General features: G+C 42.7%; 1 protein-coding gene across 1 annotated transcript in view; it reads left to right on the top strand.

Annotated features, from left to right (window-relative positions):
* The window catches only part of TSPAN33 (tetraspanin 33), a 125406-nt gene extending 109557 nt beyond the window's left edge, over positions 1–15849 (top strand). The window contains exons 7-8 of the mRNA XM_086918891.1: positions 3539–3700; positions 12151–15849. Coding sequence (XP_086775017.1) covers positions 3539–3700; positions 12151–12252 — 264 coding nt within the window. The 3' untranslated portion in view covers positions 12253–15849. The remainder of the gene's footprint in view (positions 1–3538; positions 3701–12150) is intronic.
* The last annotated feature ends 5460 nt before the right edge of the window (positions 15850–21309 follow it).

Raw genomic sequence — 21309 nt, forward strand, 5'->3', positions numbered from 1 at the left:
AATTGTACTGACTGGAAATGACAGTGCGCTACCACATGATGCTTTAGTTACATTGAAAAAATCTCCCCTTCTCCTGTCCCTTAAAGCTAGGTGAGTCAGGAAGTTTGCTTCCAAAAAGGATAGATTTTCATGTTCATTACTGCAGCGCGTGCATATTTCTTCAGTACCACAAGATGGCAGCGTTGGATCTTGAAATAAACTCGCACCAAGCTCTATGGCTCTATAATGGGTAGCACGACGGTAACTCGTTGCTAAACCCTCCAGTGTACAGCAAGCAGTAATTCCAGAGACTTCTGCCAACAAAAAAAGTGACAGATTTATACAAATGTGATTGCAATTAACCTTACGCAAGGACGTAATGTAATTCAGGGGGTGTAAGTGTGAGATTTCTAACAAAAACACAGCAGCATGCGCAACTGAAAAGATGGCAAGACCAAGTGGAGCATTGGGGGAAAGAGACTGGAAATTATCTTTTTCGAAAGAGTAAAGGTTTCAATGGGGTCTTAAAGATGTCAGTAGGAGGGTTGAAGTCATCCAGGAAAGTAACCTACATCCGCGAAGTCCTTCAAATCTGTCTGTTGTGTAAAAGTTCTCATTAAACAGATCGATGTGTTGAATGTAGGCCTTAGAAACGGTGTCACCTGCAGGAAACAGACTCACATTTCAGTGATACAGCTAGGGTGACCAACCGTCTGTAAATTTCACGGACTGCCCGTTATTTGCGCCTCTTGTCAGTGATGATTTCTTTCACGGACGCCTTTTGTCTGTAATTTTGTTGATGGCAGCAAGCTGTGCTGTTCCCCTGTGCCAATCGGAGCCAGCTCGTACTTCCCTTTGAACTCAAGAGGCTGCAGCCACCCCTCCCTGTCCTTGCACAGACTGTGGACAGGCCCATTGTCATTCTGACTGTGGATGGTTATCACATAATGAATGACAACGGGCCAAAGGCGTAGTGAAGCACTGGCTATATCTGCTTAAGTGGGGTTGTCACAAAGTCCGATAAAAGTGTTTCTTGGCCCTTTCTGACTTTGATCTGTGGCTCTCGGGTCAGCATATGGCAGAATAACAAATAAAAACAGCAGAATAATCACTGTGATCCAGCAGTTCTGTGGGGAGGGGGCTAAGGGTAACAAAGTAGCTTAAAGCGGCGACAAAAAGGGAAGTTCACGATTTTCTCAACCTAATATAAACTTATTTTGACGTCTAATTATGTTGGTTGTCTATTTGCTTACTTATATACTATTGTGCGACCTCCTCTGATGTCAGTAAAACGTACCTTTTGTCCCAAACTTTTGTCCTGAATTTTGAACTCCTGTCCTGAGTTTTTGTCATGAATTTTGACCCTGTCCTGAATTTTTACACTCATTGTCCTGAATTTCCACCTATGCCAGTTGGTCATGGGTCTATGTATAATCTGCAGGTCATATGTATGATTAATAGACCTGATGCACAATCTGTGTGGGAGATAGAGAGCGAGTGTGTATGTTTGAATTGTGGTGTGGCAAGGCTTCTATGGACCCTAATCAAGTAAAGACTCGCTTTCATCATGAGCATGCACGGGAAAAGCAGACAAGAATGTATGATCGTGTTCACATGAACTATCTTTCTAAACCTATATGTGTGACATAACATTCTAAAAGTCAGCAATCATGTAAAAATTCAGAAATCCCTGAACCAGAAAGACTGCTCTGAAATGTTACTTGCACACTAAACCAACAAGACTGTCAAGTTCAAAAACACCTTCTTAAAAATGATTTTCATTAAACAGAACGATGAGAAATGCAAATTAATTCAATGGACTGTTCTGCACTGCAATCTAGAAATTTAGTTCATAACCTTGAAATGTTTCAAAACACATCCCTGTAGCTGACGAAGCTAGCGGGAACATTTTCCTTTCCCCTTACACATTGAACATGCATCTTCATAAATGTGGTATAGTTACATCAAGCAAACCAAACCTATGTTAAGCAATGTTTAAAAAAAATATATAATTAGTTTTTCACATGCCTTTGCTGCACCCACACTGCCCCATGTTGCTCTTTTATCTTTTTGCTTTCCCCTTCATTTTGTTCTCCCTCAGTCTGCTTCCCCTCACCCACACCACCCTTCCCCTACCTGCGGCCTCCATATTGCTTCATCCCACCTGCGGCCTCTGTGTTTCTGCCCGCCCTCATATTGTTGCCGCCTGCTCTGTGTTGCTTAAGCCCACTGCCCTCTGTTACTTCCCCCTCACCCACGTTGCTTCCCCCACCCCCTTACACTATTTTTATTTCTTAATGTTTACCAATCCAACTTGGATCACGAAACAAAATGGAAAAAAAGTGCTTGCATCATTTTGTAGGCTCGTGTATGCGTGTTGTACACACTTTCAAAATAGTGTCGTCGGCCCTGTCACAGGCTTTTAGTTCTCTATTTTTTACCCATGCTGCAGAGCATCACAGATGCGGTAGAGCAGGGTGCACACTATTCCATAGCAATATATCCCAAAGGTGCAACATATTGGCTTTGCTAATGCTTGTTATGTGTCTGCCAGGGGAACATAAGCGCGATCTGATTACACCCTATGGACTCCCATCAGCCCCTGGCTTGAGAAGGGACTTCGTTTTCCTGACCTGGGGATGACAACAGTAGTCTCAGCAGTATTACCCCCTATGTGCTCTCACAGAGCTACATATGGAAGTACAGTCTCAGACCGCACTGTTGTAACCTGCACTGGCGCCTTATTCCAGCATAAAACATGAGTTCTCGTCTTAATTGCCAAGGCGCCGCCAAAATCTGTGTGTGAAGGATTTCTGAGACTGAGACTCTCCTTCTGAAGCCTGGAAGCAGTGTGGCGCTCTGGAGGAAGAGGAAGTATATTTATTCTTTGTATGTAGCTTTAAGGCTCGTGTTGGAGCGAGCCTCTAGAATGTTTGTTTATGCTTTAACAGTGTTCTCATATGTGAGTCAGTTACTATCGGGCTGCCTTGATGTTGAGATGTGTTTCCTGGCACCACTTGTTCTTCTTTTGCTTATTGTGCAATAAACTACTTTTAAGGATTACTGCTTCGTTCTTCTACTTAACAGAAGTCCAGGGTATATGAAACAGACATTTTTTTTCTGAGGTTTCTCATTGAAAGTACCTCACGTTCACATTTTAGTGTGCTGTGAGCTCACCCTTTGCAGCCAGCATCCTCTCCCTGCTTTGCATCTCATTAGTGAGCATAGGGCTGAACGTGGCAGCCATCGCATAAAGTTATAACTATTAATTGGACACAAAATTGATTCTCGTTATCAATGATCTGAATCATTGTTCTTTCTGTACCTGTCTTTATTCTATTTGCTTTTTCGTTATTCATTACATTTTTATACATCTTTTGTGTATTTAATGTGTTGTTTCCTCTCAAATTTCCACCTTTTCTCTTTCTTTTATCCTGCCCTCCCTCTCATTCGATCTTTCTATCATTTGTTTCTTCCCACTTGGCTTGGTTTAACCAGTAAGCACTGTCTCATGCCACTTTCTGCCTAATGACACTTGTTTCTCCTTCCACTTCCGCAGTCCGTCATCAACACCATGTGCGGGCAGGGCATGCAGGCCCTCGACTACCTGGAGGCCGGACTCTACATCCACACCAGCGGGTGCATAGACCGACTGGTCAACTGGCTGCACACCAACCTGTTCCTGCTGGGCGGGATTGCGCTGGGCCTGGCTATCCCACAGGTAAGGCGTCCGTCCCTCGTGTCGTTCCTTGAGTCCTACTGGAGAACATGTCCTTGCTACGACCTTGAGGAAAGATGCAAGAGTTTCAGTCAAGCGCCTAACAGCAGTCTTCTCTTTTGTGGTCCAGAAGCATGCAGTATTGGAAAGCCCTTCCTTTTTTGCTAATTGAAGCTCAGATGCATCCTCCACTATTTCCAAACATCTCCCAACCTTGAAGAAGCTGCTGGTGGGGATACCAAGGTGCAGGTCTGGTGATGGCCTAAGACCACTCGAAGTGTCTCCCGCTCGGCGGTTCCTCCCCAGAGCAAAGTCATGCCAAATGTCTCCCAGACCCAGTCCATTCAGGGCTGACCGAGTATGTATATTCCACCAACATCTTGGGGCAGTGGAAGTGACACTACCCATCAGTTGACATTCCACGAACTGACATCATAGTCCAATAGATCCCGGTGATGTTACTAGAAGTGACATCACTTTGGTGAATAAACCGCCCTACGATAAGTAAGATTAAGAAAATATGAACTTGTTGCTTACTTAGACAAAAGACAATTTTACTTACCAGCTTTCTGTTAAATAGTGTGTTGCCATAGTATACAAAAGCAATGGAGGAGTATCCCCTCGTAGGCAGAGAAATGTTTCTCTGGATCTAGGCTTGAGTGCTCTAGTCAGCACAATATGCCCCAACCTGTTATTGGATAATGCATATCCTTATAGAAGACCCCTCACTTACCAACCTAGTTGGTGACATGCTTCATCATCAGGGTCCCACCCCATAGGCTGAGTGCCTACATGGTGTGCTGCGACACCTGACTACAGTGGAGCTGGTTAGTATTTTCTTTTATGTGTGCATAACTATCAAGAAGTGTGTTTAAAAAGGGCCAAAACTACTCACTACAAGTATTTATTCTTGAGTGCTTGAACCCTTATTAAAAATGGTGTGGCACCTGTGCCTAGTTAGGTAGGCTTTGGTGTAATAAGTAGTGTATTAAAAATAGCGAAGTGTGCTATGTGAGATGTGAAATTTACAAAACTATTGATTAAAAAGGTCTACATGTTTCAACCATTAAATACATTCATAGGTTTTTGTCAGGACCGTGGTATTTTGAACTGGGTGGTCCGCACACGCTAAGGCGCGTCCTGCCCTAGTCCAAATAAGAGACCGCAAATTGCGTTCTCGTGTAAAAGGGTGCGTTTTTCCTTATTCGGGAAAAAAACCTGTAAGGAAACAGGAGAACAAAAGACAGGAAGGGGTCACATACCAGGGCAGACAAAACAAAGCTACAACATTTAACACATATGTCACTAGTCTTTTCCCCAATCATAAGGTCAATAGATGGGGTCATGCCAGCGTTTGAAATCAAGTTCAAGTTCGGGCATTTATAAAGCGCACTACTCACCCAGAGGGTCTCAAGGCGCTTGGGGAAGGGGTGCATTATTTGTCGAATAGCCAGGTTTTATGTTCTTTTCTGAAGGAGAATCAAACATTAGGGTCCATCTATTGCGGTCACGCAACAGTGCTTCAGTGATTATTACCGGACTGTGCCTTTCGGTAAAGAACCAGCGCCAAACAAAGAGGTGTCGGACTGGTTTTGGCGTCTGGGAATATGGATCAATACTTGTGATGACCACCTAAGGTTCACCTATGAAAAAAACACAGACACATTGGTGGTCTTAGATGTAACGATCACAAAAAAGGAAGGCAAATTGACAACTGTCACCCATTACAAGCCAACCTCCAAAAACAACCTACTGCGATTTGAAAGCTTCCACCCCAGACCCTTATGTGAAAATTTACCCTACGGGCAATACCTAAGGATCCGCAGAAATTGTAGCGAGCTGGAATACTATAAGAAACAAGCCCAGGATCTCACTCAATAATTGCATAACCGGGGATATCCAAACAGAATTCTCCAAAAAAGCCAAAAGCGAGCGCGGAATCAACCGCGTGCAGCCCTATTGGATCATACAAACAAAACAGTGGAAGAAATCCCCTTGACCTGTGTTACTACATACAACACCATATCCAATGATATCTCCAGAATAATAAAGAAACACTGGAACATCCTGAATACAGGCAATTTGAGATGGGAGAAACCCCTTTTCTCATTCAGGAGGGCACAGAGCATAAAAGATGCAGTTGTCAATACAAGACCCATAAAGGTGTCCCCTGAGAAAGAAACACAAACCAACCTATGGGGTCTACCGAAGGTGACAGGCCACAACAAATGTGGAAGTTGCAGCGTTTGCCCGTACACCAAGAATACCAAAACATTACAATTGGAACCGAATAAGATCTGGACAATCAGAGGGCAGACAAATTGCAATAGTGAAAATGTCATCTACAGACTAACATGCCCGTGTGACCTACACTACATAGGAATGACGAGTAGGAAGATCGTTACGCATCAGAGAGCACTGAAGCACTATTAGATGCAAAAAGACTAATACAAGACTTACTGAACACTTTTTGTCCGTAGGTCATACACCAGATGACCTCCAATGAACAATCATTGAACAAGTCTAACCAGGAGCCAACCTGACCCAACGATTATTCGAAAAAGAACAGAGGTGGGTTTATAGACTCTCCACCCACAAGTCCGGTTTGAACGACAATATCCCGTGGAATAGCGTGATGACTTAAGTGCTGTCCTCATAGCCATACGATTATTAAACCAAGCAGCTATTCTCAATTGCTACACGCACTATCCTCTGATTATTCAGCCAATATTGCATAACCAACCCCTGTGGTTTTTTAACGCCCTTTTTCTGTCCTCTGTTCTAGTAAACTCCCACTGCTACTGAGAGCCTGCATGGTAGGTTCCCATACCATTACCCTCTCATGTTAATGAATATAAAGCCAGCATAATCTCCATGGCAATGTAAACAGGCCTCTAACAATCGGCGCTCGTGGAAGGAGTAGACTTCCTACCTTCTCCATCAAAACGATCCGATTGGCTCTCACCGAACCACGTGCTAAGACCACGTGACGAGGCCAGCCCCAACCAGGAAATGCAATCGGTTTACTTTACCGGCACTGCACGGATACCCCGGTCATTCCTCGGGGCACCTCCAGCAGGAACCAAGTAGGTTTTCCGCTTGATGATCAGAAGTTGCAAGTAAGTACTATCTGGCTGACCTGAATGCGGAAACCATTTACCGCACGATCGCGCAGGTTGTACCGAACTGCCCGACCCGGGCAGCTAATAGCTTACATTTGGCATTTGTTCTTTATCACTTTACAGGAGACGGACTCTTGCTGTCTTGGAAACGCTGGTGCCCATGAAGCGGTAGTGCCGCAACTAAGCGTAAGCTAAAAACAAGTCGCTTCCATGATTCACGATAGCGACGTCACGACTGCTCACAAATTAACTTTTGCAGCCGCCCACATCGCAGCATGATAAAAGATCATTCTCCCATATTACGGCCCCCCCTTTTTTTTTTTTTTTTTTTTTTTTTTACACCATATTCCCAGATGCCAATACCAGTCCGACACCTCTTTGTTTGGCGCTGGTTCTTTACCGAAAGGCACAGTCCGGTAATAATCACTGAAGCACTGTTGCGTGACCGCAATAGATGGACCCTAAGGTTTGATTTCAAACGCTGGCATGACCCCATCTATTGACCTTATGATTGGGGAAAAGACTAGTGACATATGTGTTAAATGTTGTACATTTGTTTTGTCTGCCCTGGTATGTGACCCCCTCCTGTCTTTTGTTCTCCTGTTTCCTTACAGGTTTTTTTCCCGAATAAGGAAAAACGCACCCTTTTACACGAGAACGCAATTTGCGGTCTCTTATTTGGACTAGGGCAGGACGCGCCTTAGCGTGTGCGGACCACCCAGTTCAAAATACCACGGTCCTGACAAAAACCTATGAATGTATTTAATGGTTGAAACATGTAGACCTTTTTAATCAATAGTTTTGTAAATTTCACATCTCACATAGCACACTTCGCTATTTTTAATACACTACTTATGACACCAAAGCCTACCTAATTAGGCACAGGTGCCACACCATTTTTAATAAGGGTTCAAGCACTCAAGAATAAATACTTGTAGTGAGTAGTTTTGGCCTTTTTTAAACACACTTCTTGATAGTTATGCACACATAAAAGAAAATACTAACCAGCTCCACTGTAGTCAGGTGTCGCAGCACACCCTGTAGGCACTCGGCCTATGGGGTGGGACCCCGATGATGAAGCATGTCACCAACTAGGTTGGTGAGTGAGGGGTCTTCTATAAGGATATGCATTATCCAATAACAGGTTGGGGCATATTGTGCTGACTAGAGCACTCAAGCCTAGATCCAGAGAAACATTTCTCTGCCTACAAGGGGATACTCCTCCATTGTTTTTGTAATTTATTTCGGGGACCAGGAGTTCCCACCTCACATAATACTTGTAAAATTTCCCTCACTCTCTCTTCTGTTATTAAGATTTTGCCATAGTATGCCATGGATGCAGCCATAATGTATGGGCCACCGGAGTGCAATTACATGTTAAGTGCAGAGCCTCCAAGAGCCCAGGGACAGACGCGTGTGCTGATGCATCATATTCTAAGTGCATCCTTACACGCCGACCAAACCGAGGTACTCTGTCAGATGCAGAAAACCTTCATTTCATGGCACAAGACAAATGCACTCTCCTGGGACATGATAGAGCAGTGATATGCCTGTTGTGCCCGTGTATACTAAGAGCTTTCTTATATCCCGTCTCCTGACACTATTTCACCTTATGTGGGTCCACCCTACTGCCAGGATGGCCGAGGTAGCTTCTGGAGCCCAGGATACATTGGCCCTCCCTCATGCATGGGGAGGGAGAAGCAAGGGTGGGGAGGAAGACCCTGAATTTAGTGTAAAAGGCTGGCATAGGCCTCTTATACGAGGTGATGCTGGGCAGCAAAGACCTTTCCACTCCACCGTTCGCATCTTCTCAGTTGCACTCCAGCCAGCTGTTCCTAGATTCAGTCATCAGATCCAAGCAGCTGGTTCTGCCTTTGCCAACACTAGTGACTTATTCCCATTTTATGTGTTTCTAATTTCCACCACACTACTCCCTTTAGCCTCTCAGCTGCAAGTGGAAGACCTCTGACGGCCCACAGTTGATATTTCACGGCCACTCACAATGGCATTTTGGTGAATTTATTTCCAGACTTAAATTGTGAACATCCCTTTGCATTACCTCCAACACACCTGTTGCCCATATCTTGATTTGATATCTACTATAGTCCAGCATCAGTGGAGTATTTCAGATTTATACAGTACCCTGGCACCTACTGTGCTAGCCATTGAGCTGGGGACTTCCCTCTCAGCCAGCGTCTCTCAAAGTGTAGGCTTTGCTCCAGAAAAGTTGAACTCTGAGGTTGGAGACCTGCAATTAAAGCTTCAGAAGTCATCAAGGACATGAAAGCCATCTCTGGGCAGGCTTGTTGCATATAAAGGGGATTGATTCTCCGTCTGGCGTTGGCATTGCTATTTGGCCCATTCATTTAGTCTCCAGCATCGATTCCATCTTGTTGGGTGTTTTTAGTGCCTTTGTGTGAGCTTTCTAGATAAAGAAATTAGAGGGAATCGTCCGTGTCGCTCAGCATTTTCCCACTTATGTGACCGATTGTGTCTTTCTTTATTTGCATTTTCAGCAACCTCCTGAAAAGAAACAACCTTTTTTAATTTTAAATGGTTCGTGTATGTCCTGCCTTGTTTTTGTGTGTGTTATTAGACGGGCAGGAGTCAACTGCAGCTTATTACTTTTATGTGAATTACAAAGATTCAAGGAGTTTTTTCCCAACTGATATCAGGAGAGTGGGTGGACATGCTTCAGACTGTTAGCTACAACGCAGAACCGGGTGGCAGGGATTATTGCCGCACTACCTTTCAGTTTTAAAAAAACGTTCCTTGGTTCCAGCTACAATACACACTATTGCCCACCTCCTAAGACCGGCCACCTATGTAGGTCTTAACCATACATCAGAACTTTTTTACGCATATGTGGAGAGGCAACGTGTACGAAGCAAATTTTAGCTTCAAATGCTGTGCATATAATAAAAAGCGGATGACATGAGTGATTCATCTCCAAAACGGATGGCGTAGTTTTCAAAAGGTTTTATTCGGTTTCATATAATCCACAGCCTACGCATTTCGCTCAACACGGGCTTCTTCGGGGCTTGTTTGTATGTCTTGGAACTGAGACTTGATTACTCAAAAAGAGGAATCCTCGCTGTTTTTCCAATCCTGGAAAGGCGAATGTGTCCTGGACCATGCGGTCACCCACTTGCTTGTTTGGTAGGATTTATTATTGGAAATGTTTCCCTTCTATATTCCGGGTGTCCTTACTTTTTGGATCAAAACGATAACTGCAACCACAGCAGTGTCACTGTCACATGCCGATTTAGGCACAGAGGATTATCTCTTCTAGCGAAGCCTTCCTTCTCGCGTCCTCGTCTCGGAAAAAGTACTTCGACACTGCTGCGTTGGATGCTATATCCCTGTATTAAGGTTAGTCTCTAATTTCTTTATAATCAGTGACTTGTGACCGACCCGGTCACCAATTATTAAGAAAAGACGTCCGAACTAGACTACTGTGAGGTAATCCAGTCGAGCTCTGACGTCACGTTGCCTGTTGCCAGAGCCAGCCGCCGAGGTGAAAAGCAGGTCAGGTCAGGTCATGGAGCATAATTGAAGCAGCTGTTTAAAGCAACAAAAAATGAACATTGCTTTTTTTCTGTTTTATTTGTCTAGCTTGCTATAACAAGGAGAAAGAACATGTTTGTTTTTTGCACTCCTTAGATAGTTGGATAGCTAGAAACCTTCTGCATGTTACTACACTTTCCGAGCTACTGCAGCTTTTGTTTAACTGGCCTGTTTTGAACTGTTTCTAATATCAATTTCCGACAAATATTTAACACATTTTCAAAGTGTTTAATTTTGGACTAGAGGTTTAATTGTTATTCTTCATCTTTGTAAACCTGCTCGCTCTTTCGTAAGAAAGAGCTACGCACCAAGGTTTTATGTCTTTTTGTGGGAAAGGTGATGGTGTGACCATGTATTATGTGGGAGAAAGTACCCCTTAGCATACATGATAAGGATATTGCAACTCACCTATGTGTTCCATAACCTTATAAAGAACACTCTATATGGTTATGGAACTCCTGCATGATTTGCAACAAACCTATAATGTATGGCAGGGGTACTTTATCCCTTATATTTTAGAACAGGTCACTCTGTCATCAAATGGTAGATCTAGTGGTTGTGTTATCATTGAAATTAATTGTTCAGTTTTTTAAAATCATTACAATAAAATAGAATACAATTCCACAATATGTTACAATTAATTGAATTAATTAGATTTTATCAATACTTATTCTTAAGACAAAGTAAAGTGCTCTGAATAATATAGACCGCTCCAACTTCACCTTCAGTAACTACTACTAACTTGATGTGTGCTAAACATGTGCTCACCGTCTGACCCCAAGTTTTAATTTTCATGTTACACCTGTTTTGTACATGCTATTGCATGTGAGATTCATATTCCTATTGGTTTTACTTTTATGAAAACAGTTTTACTTTTATGAAAACAGTTATAAAAATGTTAAAACCTAAAAATAACTGTTCAGGCTCGGAATTTAATTAGAGTTAAACAGTACAGATATATTTACTTTATAAGTGCCATGCGTTTATGTAAATCGTTTAAATTCTCAGCGACCATCTTTGGTTGGACTGCTACTCCCTTAATAAGCAGGTGAACGTGTCCCTGTAGTTTACTGTCCCTGTAGTTTACTTACTTCTACTTTGTGCAACTAGCCAACTTTGTGCAAATTAAATTCTATGGTCCTCTGCTAACGTATGGGCTATGTAGTATAGTGAGCAATAGGAAGTGTGGAAGGGGTTTTCCACTTTCTGTAGTTCTATTGTTGCTAGTTTGAGGTATTTTAGTAATCCGCAAATTATATGGAGACCGGAACCCTGCATAGACATTGTAATAGCTTACTTAGTTGACCTTCCAGCTAACCAATTAAAACATTGGTGTTAACACTTCCTTTGTAAAATCAATAATTGTGGACCGATGCATATAACTTGTACTACTGATTCAGATGGTATTCACAACCTCTATAGCATTTACACGGGCTGTTATCAACGCTCACTATAGAGTCCGTTCCCTGTCCTGTAGACTGGTTTAGCTTCTTCTGGCTTGCTGGTGACTCCGTCTCATCAGAGTTGTTGCCTGTGACTGACTGGTTGAACTGTTCGAATTATAAACCCGATTACTCCTAGGGTGTTCCTAATAGTCGAAACAATCATCACTTTCATCCTTTGAGCACTCCTTGGTGACAAAAAAGTACTGGACCTGCTTGACAAAAGGAAAGTCCTCATTGTGCACTGAGAGTTTTTTCTTGTATTGTTTGAGCAAGGCATCTGTCGAAGTCCAACTAATCTATTTTTGTGTTTTCTTTACAGTTGGTTGGAATTCTGCTGTCCCAGATCTTGGCCAATCAAATCCGAGACCAGGTGAAATTACAGAGCTACAATCAGCAGCACCGAGCAGACCCATGGAACTGAGTGGTATTGCGTAGTCAGCAACCTATGGCCAGACCCATGGAGATGGCGTTTGGTATGGGACATTGATAGTCGGCACGCTGAAGACTCCCAGATGGAGCAGTGCGTAATATGTCTCTTGGGTGTGGTTAACCTCGGAGTGAAACCTTGCAATAAGGTGTGATGTGCGGATAATACGGAGGAAGACACAGCAGGATCCTTACAGAAGGAACCTGGCAAGGAGCTTACAGAAGGAAGCTGGTGAGGAACTTAAAATAGGACATCTCAGACAGCAACTTTGGAGTGAGGGAATACTCTTAGTCAACCCTGTGATGGTACATGGTGAGGAGACGATGCACCATGTGTCCACCTTCTAGGAAAGACCTGAGGCAGGGTTCGGTGTGTGTGCATATTTCAGAGGAAGACTTTCTGGGCACTTCGCTTCCAAGAAGTGGAGAATGATACGTGGAGTTGGTAAAGCGCCCACCTGTACTTCCTTCAACTGAAAGTGGACTCATCTGGTGAAACCTGTTGTGAAGTGGCCATACTAAGGATCTTGTTCTACTAATCTCCCCATATAGCCTGAAAGTTCAGAGTAAGACTTTTCCATTGATTAAGGAGTGGAACCTAAACAGTGTGCTTCCCCACACATTTCGAAAACCCAGGAATCCCTGTGATTGAGCATGGCACGGGACTTGCATTGCAGATCTGCGAAATGCTATAAACAGTTCAGAGTCCCAGAGCGGAAGCATGGTACTTCATGAGTTATGAGACCGCGTATGCCAGTCTTCTGAGCAACTGGCAACCTCAATAAGGGTGGAGTTCTATGTGGTGATGTCCTCCCGGTGGCTCAGCAACCATGCTCTTGCCCCTAGAAGATACCAAGGTTTGAAATGTACCCGTGGAGAACCTATTGAACAATCTACAGCGTCTACAGCATACAATTCATTTTTTAATTTTTTTTATTTAAAATATTTTATTGAACAAAAGCAGAGGAAGCAATCAGTTGACAGTCATGAAGTACAAAAGTGACATAGAAGGAATACATTACAGCGGACAATTAATTTTTAAAGTCCCTGAGTTTACCATGCTCTCTCGAGGAGTACTGTGCTGTGCTGTGAAGCAGAGTTCAACTTGAAAAGAGGTTCATTGTGTGTGCCACTAAAACAGAAGATGTGCTATTGTGATCACTTGTTACTCCCTCTTTACAAACTTCTCTACTCTTTCCTGGCTTCCGTTGTTGGCCGATTCATGGGGAGCCCTACCCAGGGCCTGAAAGGAAAGGGCAGAATTCTTAAAAGTTTTAGGCAGTGTCCACGTGCAGTATGAGGTGCGAGGTATATGTACAGTATGGGCTGGGTGGGTGTACAGTGCAGAATGGGAAGGGTTTTACTATACTCCAAATATGAGTGTTCTTGTGGTCTTCATCTTGGAATATCATAAAGTCTCTGATCAATGTTAAGGGACTTGGAAAAAAGTTATGGTACATAGGAAGAATCCACTACAAATTCTGAGGTTATGATGTCCCTGTCAACATCATGGACAACATCTCATCTAGCATATTGTTTTGAGTTCTGGATAGGTGATTTCAAGATGGTTACCAAAAGATTGGAGATAGTTTGACGATTTGGGGCGTGCCATGTGTGGTTTAAACCACAAATTTAATTACAGCAATAAAATGATGCAAATCTGTTGCACTTCAGAGAAGTGCACATTCCTAACATGGGCTGTGCCCTTCAAGGACACCATTCTCAATGGGTGAAAATTTTCACTCTAAAGACATCACTGAGCACTGAAAATGTAGGCACGGCACATGTCCTACAAAAAGAAGTGGGGGGGGGGAATAACCAAGTTAGGCGGTATGCAAGTGACATCATGGCACATTCCATCACAGCACATGGCATCTCACCAATTAGGGTCTTTTGGAGTGTTTTACACCACTCTCCATACTACTCCTAAACAAATGACTCCCAAAATGTATGGGGCAGGTGGTACCAGAATCAGGGGATGGACAGGATATTCATGAAGTAGCATTGCTTTTTAAAGACGAGAACCCTCACTCACCCTAGGGTGACATGATTCATCATTCGGTCCCCTCTTCACACTGGGACCGCAAGGTACCCAGTGTGAGCTACGACGTACCCTAGGGTGAGGAGCGGGAGGGATTATTTTTGGGTCAACCCTATTTGCACTCTTATAGCGGAGGAGAGGCAGAGTGTGTGTAAGTATTTATCTAAATAGAAGTGAATGAAAACTACCACTTGGTGGGTATAACTACATTTGTTTTGGGTCCCCAATGGATAGGGTTAAAAACAAGCTTAGTGAAACAAGGACATGGATTTTCTCCAATTTCATATTATGGTCATCATGGTCATCATGTTTCTGCCTTAACTGTCCAGTAGGTTCGTGGCATTTGTCAGGACCAACAGTATCTAAAGTCACACTGCTTGTAAAAGTGAAAATAAAATGCAATTATACTTTACAAAAATGCTATCCTGTGGTACTTTTCATATAGTAGGGTTCATAAAATCAATCCCACCTCCAACAGTTCCTTCAGAGCAAGTCGGGCCAGATTCCTCACGACCACCACCTCTACAACAAAGGGCTTGATAGGCCCTTGTCTTTAAAAAGCAATGCTTCTTAACTAATATCCTGTCCATCCCATGATTCTGGTTCCACCTGCCCCCTACCTTCAGCATTGCACGAAATTTCATGCTATGCGGGGGTTTTATTGAGTGGGTGGGATTCAGACGGCCCCTGGCCGTCGTCCGCACATGCCCACTGTGATGTCGGATGGCCTGGGGCCGTCCGAAGCACCTAAGGGGTTAATTGCATGTAGCATCCCAGGAAGTGACCTCACTGGAAGTGAAATCACAAGAAGTAACACCAGATATTAAGACCTCACACATAAGTTTATCAGGTATATCATGAGAACATTTGAGCACATTGAGATTTAACAAATGAGATTTTGCGTTGTGGTTGTGTAAAAGTGGTGCAACCCCAACACAAAATCTGGACCTCAACTAATTCATTTATGTTTTTTTTTAACCCTACCTTAAAGAAATTGATAACAAGTAGGAGCATGGTAGTAGATCTGTTCTGCTTAATTGTCTGCAAAGTCTGCATTTGAAAACGTTTTATGGGGTTAAGGCACCCGCTGCAGAGGTCCATGTGTCCCCAGTCAATCTCAAGGAGTAGTAATATTGGTAAGATAACTCTGGCGGTTAACGCTTTTACTGGAGAGATCTGTGTTTTGTGCTGTCCTAGATATGAATCCAAGAAGTATCGAAGTTTAATGTGTCTCATGCAAAGCATATCATGTAACGTCCAGATGACAGATTTTATTTTATGTAGAAAGGTAAGTGGGTTACTGCTTCAAACACAGACGTCCTTTTGTTACTTACAGTTCAAAAATGGTTCTTCTTCTAATATATCACATTGAGATGTGGACATGTGACTCCTACACCTTGTAACCCTCACTGTCGTATGTAGTACATCTTGTACATTGATTTACACTCTTACATGATTATTGTCAGTGTATAATGTGTATGTTACATAAAGCGCTATCACATCCTGCATTGGGATGAGTAGCACTGTAGAATAAAAAATATAGTGCTATTTAAATTATTTGTGTAAATACTGGGACAGACCTACACATCTGACATGCTTACAGTGCAGGCACTTACATATAGGGATTGAACAAAGTCAAAAGAATGTCTCTCTTAAGTACCTGCGATGTGATAAGCTGTGTGCTTTGGTTTCCCCTCCGTTGCATGCAAGTGTGAAGTTCCAGACCGCGTACAGTCAGGCTATTCGATCGAAAGGACTCCAATATCAAAATATCCAACTTCCTGGTACTTCCACAAAAGGTCCAAGTATGGCTCCATTTAGCGACTTTAAGATGGAGCAAGGGGCCTTTCTGAACAGTAATCTAATTCAGTGCAGGAGGTGTTCCACCTTAAAGTCTTATCCCCATAACTTTCAGAGTGTGGTGTAAAGGGAAGAGGTTTAGATCTAATGCAGGCAGATGTGGTGAAGATTCATAACTTTCTGCAGGAGGGATCCAGATTGGTTTAACAGTTTATTTTTCTTTGAGGGTGCAATTGGTATCTATTCAAGCTTTTTAGGATTCTTGGAGAGGAATTCAGATCAGTACCTCTCTGGTTTATGCTTATTGAAAGGTTTCCCTAAAGTGTCCTTCAAGGTCTGTAGTTCCTTGCTGGGGACTGATTCTGATCTTCAAGGCTCTGAATTATCCTCCTTTGAGTCAGTAGATTTTGCATGCTGAATCTGAAGACTTTGTTCCTAAGTGGTGATAACTTATGTTAGGTGTTTGAGAGAATTAGGTTTTCTTTATTTCCGACAGACCTGGTTTTTTTTCCCGGATATGGTAGCTTTTAAATTGGGGCCATCTTTTTGTCCTCCCAACATGATGAGGAAAACAAGAAATGGGTCTAAGAGGTAGTGCTTTAATTACTTACCAGTAACTCCATTATATGTAAGTCTAAACTTTCTCATTTAATTCAATACTCATGCTATCATCCAGCTGACTTAAACAAGCGTTTTATCTTAAGGTTGATTATATACAGGAAGTACTTGTGCTGTGCGGGGTATCCTATACCACATGTAATGAAGGTGGACTGGTCTATAATTGTATTTTTATTTTTTCTGGAACATGGCGGCAGTAGGCTAACTGCCGCGGTACTCCACTCTAAGCTCTAGCGGAGCGCTTGTGTATTTTGGCAAAAATGAGGACTCTTTAAGATTTTCTGTTGCTCTTGCAACGTAAAGGTGTGCTATCAGCAGTTTATACTTCTAAAATCGCACCAAAAGAGAAAGAAAGAGTAAAACTTTTTTTTTTGCTGGACGAAAAGTTTGCTCCGACCGTTAGCCCGGTCTCTCCTTGCTCTCCATGTGCATTCAGAGGGGCGCGTTTCAGATCGCTTCAACGTCCGTCGGAGCTTTTTCGCGCAGCTCTGAAGCAGATCAGCCGTCACAGACACGGACGCCAGCGGTGTTGTGGAAGTGGCATCGAGCCGCCCTGGAGCTCCGTCGGGGGAGGCAACTGCGGTCCCTTCGCAGAGACCCTTGCTCTGTGAGTATAGCGAGGGAGGGGAGCGAAACCGCACAAAAAGACATTGCAGCACCAGCGGTAAGTGCTTTGGGTTCTACAACAGTTACAGAGGTTACAGCAGCAGCAGGAGTAGCAGCGGGAGAATCAGATCCATCGGTGTCAGCAGCAAAGAAGGTGAAGGGGAGACAAAGAGGGGGGAAGGCAGTCGACAGTAAATGTTTGAAGGTACTAGAAGAGATACTTGAAGAGGGGTCGGATCCGGGCGCAGGTCCAACTGTTAAGCAGAGAGATAGTAGCTTGGTTAAAAACCCACGTTTTTCTACCCTTAGAAGCCATTATTTAAATCAAGACGAGCTTCCCCCAAACTTACACTGAGCAACCACTTATAAGGGTCGTAGAGGGAATAAAGCTAATAAGTATCAAAACTCATCTCAAAAAAGGGGAAGAAAGACCAATTGGAAGAAAGGGGGAGCGAGTGGGCCCCCGGTCCTGGAAACCAGGCTGGAGTCTGGGGGAGAAGCCCAGGATACTATTGCAGTGAGACCTGAATTGATTAAGTCAAACAGTACTAACGACAGCAATAGCGCCAGTAAAACGCCATCTAAAACTTCTTCCTACTTCTCCTCTGAGGTGAAGCCCAAACGAGCGAAAAAATCTAAGATTGCAAAACCAGTTCTAGATTCAGGCTCTAAGATAACACCCTCATTGCGATCTTATTTTAAGGTTATTCCTCAGGTTTTGAATCTGGCGCAGAGTAATCCCTCTACAGTCTGCACATCTCCGGGTATAACCCCTAACATAGCTGTATCTGGTTGGCTGGCTTTTTTAGATTCTAGTTCACAAAATATGGAGGTGGAGGCCCGTAATGAAGATCAACCTTGCGAAAAGGGATGTGTATCTATTGATACTATTTTGATAGATTTTAATTCAGCTATCCTGTCTACAGAAATATCAGCAGAGCAGGGTATTGAGAATGACAACAGTCGTATCGGTTCTCTAGTTCTCCGCGAGGCTGTCACAACTCCTATGGTACAACATACAGCTCCAGTCATATTAGGAGGTGATTTTAACCTCATACTGGACTCACAATTAGACCGCACCTCTAAAGCTAAATATAACTCCCCAAATAGATCCCTTCTAGCCTTAAAGAATGTTATGAAAGATTTCACATTACAGGATGTTTGGAGAGTTAAGCATGGTAATCTTAGAGAGTACTCTTTTTATAGCAAACAATATAGTCAGTTCTCTAGAATAGATTTTTTTTGTTAGATCAATCGTTTTTGCCCAATATTGTTTCAATCTCACATATCCCAGTAGGACTGTCAGATCATTCGGTGGTTGAGTTAAAAATAACCTTTAAAATTAGCCCCTCAGAATATAGGTGGACACTTGATAGGACCATCCTGTTAAATGATTAGATCAAAAATAAAATCAAGGAGAGTCTGTTGGAGTTTTTTTTGTTTAATGAAGGAACGGCTTCAGATCAAACTGTATGGGACACACTTAAGTCTTACCTAAGAGGAATTTGTGGTTCACATATGATTTTAAATAGAAAACTTAAGAAAGAAAAGGATTTCCATGATCTCAACTTAATTAAAATAAAGGAACAACAACTACAGTTGGCCGCTATGGAAGATAGAGCTAGTATTCCGGGTCTTGAAAGGGAAATATTAGAGCTACAGACAGGATTTAAAGTTCGAGCCGATAAGACAATCAAAGATAAGTGGGAAGTCAGCAAGCTCCGTAACTTTGAGTATGGAGAGAAGTGTGGTTCCCTGTTAGCCTGGAAGGCAAGGACAGAGAGGAGTAGAAATAACATTAACTCTTTAACACAGCGTGGCACTGGGTTGCCTCTAGTAGAAGAAATAGAGATCAAAAGAGAGGCTAGAGCCTTTATGGAGGAATTATATCAGGAGAAGAATAGTCTGGGGTTGGAAGAGTTGGACAATTGGTGGGCTTTGAGAGAGTTGCCTCAGTTGAGCGACTCGGATGAACCTTTCTAGTCACTGTGATCACGGAGGGAGAGGTAAGGTTACAGCTGAAAAAGATGGCTAGAAATAAGGCCTCTGGCCCTGATGGGCTGCCGACTGAGGTATATAAAGATAATTTAAAAGAAATTTTAGCCCCACTATTGAGACTCTTTAATAAAATATTCCTGCAGGGGGAGCATACCACAGCTTCATGGTCAGGAGCTACAATTTCCCTTATAGCTAAACCAAATAAAGACCCAAAAAAGATAGTCCTATCGACCCATTTCTCTCCTAAATTCAGACTCAAAAATCTATTCCGGTATACTTGCATCTAGACTAGCTAAAATAATTAAGTCTATAATTCACCCTGATCAGAGATGGTTCATACCCGGCCGCCAATTAAATGAACTGACATTCCAAGTTATTGGAGCGATAGATATAGCAACCGAGAAGAAGATGCCGCTTACTATTGTGGCAATTGACGCCGCAAAGGCGTTCGATCAAGTCAATTGACTATTTCTATGGAAGACTATGAGAAAATTTGGTTTTCCAGAGGTATTTATCAAAGGGATTGAGACACTATACAGGGGTCCCCGGGCCAAAGTATTGGTCAATGGTAATCTGTCCGAATGGCTGAATATTTCTAGGGGAACGAGGCAGGGTTGTCCCCTGACCCCCCTCCTTTTTGATATTTATATTGAGCCTTTTGTCTGCTCCCTGAGACAAGATCCAGTAATTAAACCATTTTTAATGGGAGACCTGGTGCTTAAGACAGCTCTTTATGCTGACGACCTTCTTCTTTATACATCTAACCCTGTGGAGGCTATCCCCAGGTTATTTGAATTGGCCGAAGATTTTGGTACAGTATCGGGGTATAGTATTAATAAAGATAAAACGGACATAATGAGCTGGAACAACCCCATCCCGATTCCAGAAGCAAAATCAAAATCTAGTTGGTCAATGGTTAAGGAAGTTAGAAAGTTTTTGACTAGATGGAACACTCTGCCTTTAAACATCTATGTTAGAGTGAACCTAGTCAAAATGATAATACTGCCAAAGGTTACCTTTTTTTTTAACTCCATCCCCTTAACTTTCAATAAAAAGGATATTTCTAATCTGCAAGGGAGGATTGGCTCCTTTATATGGGCTACCAAGTGCCCTAGAATAGCCTGGAGGAAATTGAGAAGGGGACTAAAACTGGGTTAGAGAGACTAGAGAGACTAAAGAGACTGGAGCTTAATAAGTGGTGGGATGCAGCTACACTGAAACAGTATCTCGCCTTTAAACGTCTACCACGTGGTTTAAGATCACAGATAGTTCCGACATATGAAGATTTAGATCCTGACCTTCTTGACCGATGGGAGAAAGAATTAACTAATAGCTCCAATAACCTTATACAGATCTTGATAGAAAATGCTGAAAGAAAAATTGCTAAACTACTTATAGAGATTCAAACCTGTGAAGATGAGATTAAGGAATTGAATTGACCAGAGTCTACAATTAAGAACTACACTATATTAGATGATATTTTGACAAACCTACAGGCGGATATCAAACATAGAAAAGCTAGGATAATTAAACGGGATGAACACGACTATAAGACCGGTCGTATTTTTACATTTGCACGTAGGTTTGATTACCTGGTTGATAAGGAGAGGGCCTCTAAGAAGACCACAACTCCTTCTAGTTCTGAGATTCCTTCTTCTTCCAGTAGTGTGTCTACTAGTGAGAATGAAGAGGAGCCAACTACAGGTCAGATACTGGACAATACTTTTTTCCAGGAGGTACGTAGGTTCAGGATGGGGAATCGAGAACCAATAGGGAGATCAAGAGATACAAGCGAGGAAAGACAAGGAGAGGTACAAGAGGAAAAAGGAAGCGATAAAACAAGAGTAGGGATGAGGACACGGTCTTGGAAATAAACCGAGTAGAAACTAATGATAGAGATTATCAACCTTTCTTCACATGTACTGTCAGATAATATGATTTCACTATTAAAAAAAGGTTTGGGATTCTGTCCGACTAAGAGTATTGATT

This window comes from Lissotriton vulgaris, chromosome 1_1 (genome assembly GCF_964263255.1).
Source record: "Lissotriton vulgaris chromosome 1_1, aLisVul1.2, whole genome shotgun sequence".
Classification (NCBI taxonomy): Eukaryota; Metazoa; Chordata; class Amphibia; order Caudata; family Salamandridae; genus Lissotriton; species Lissotriton vulgaris.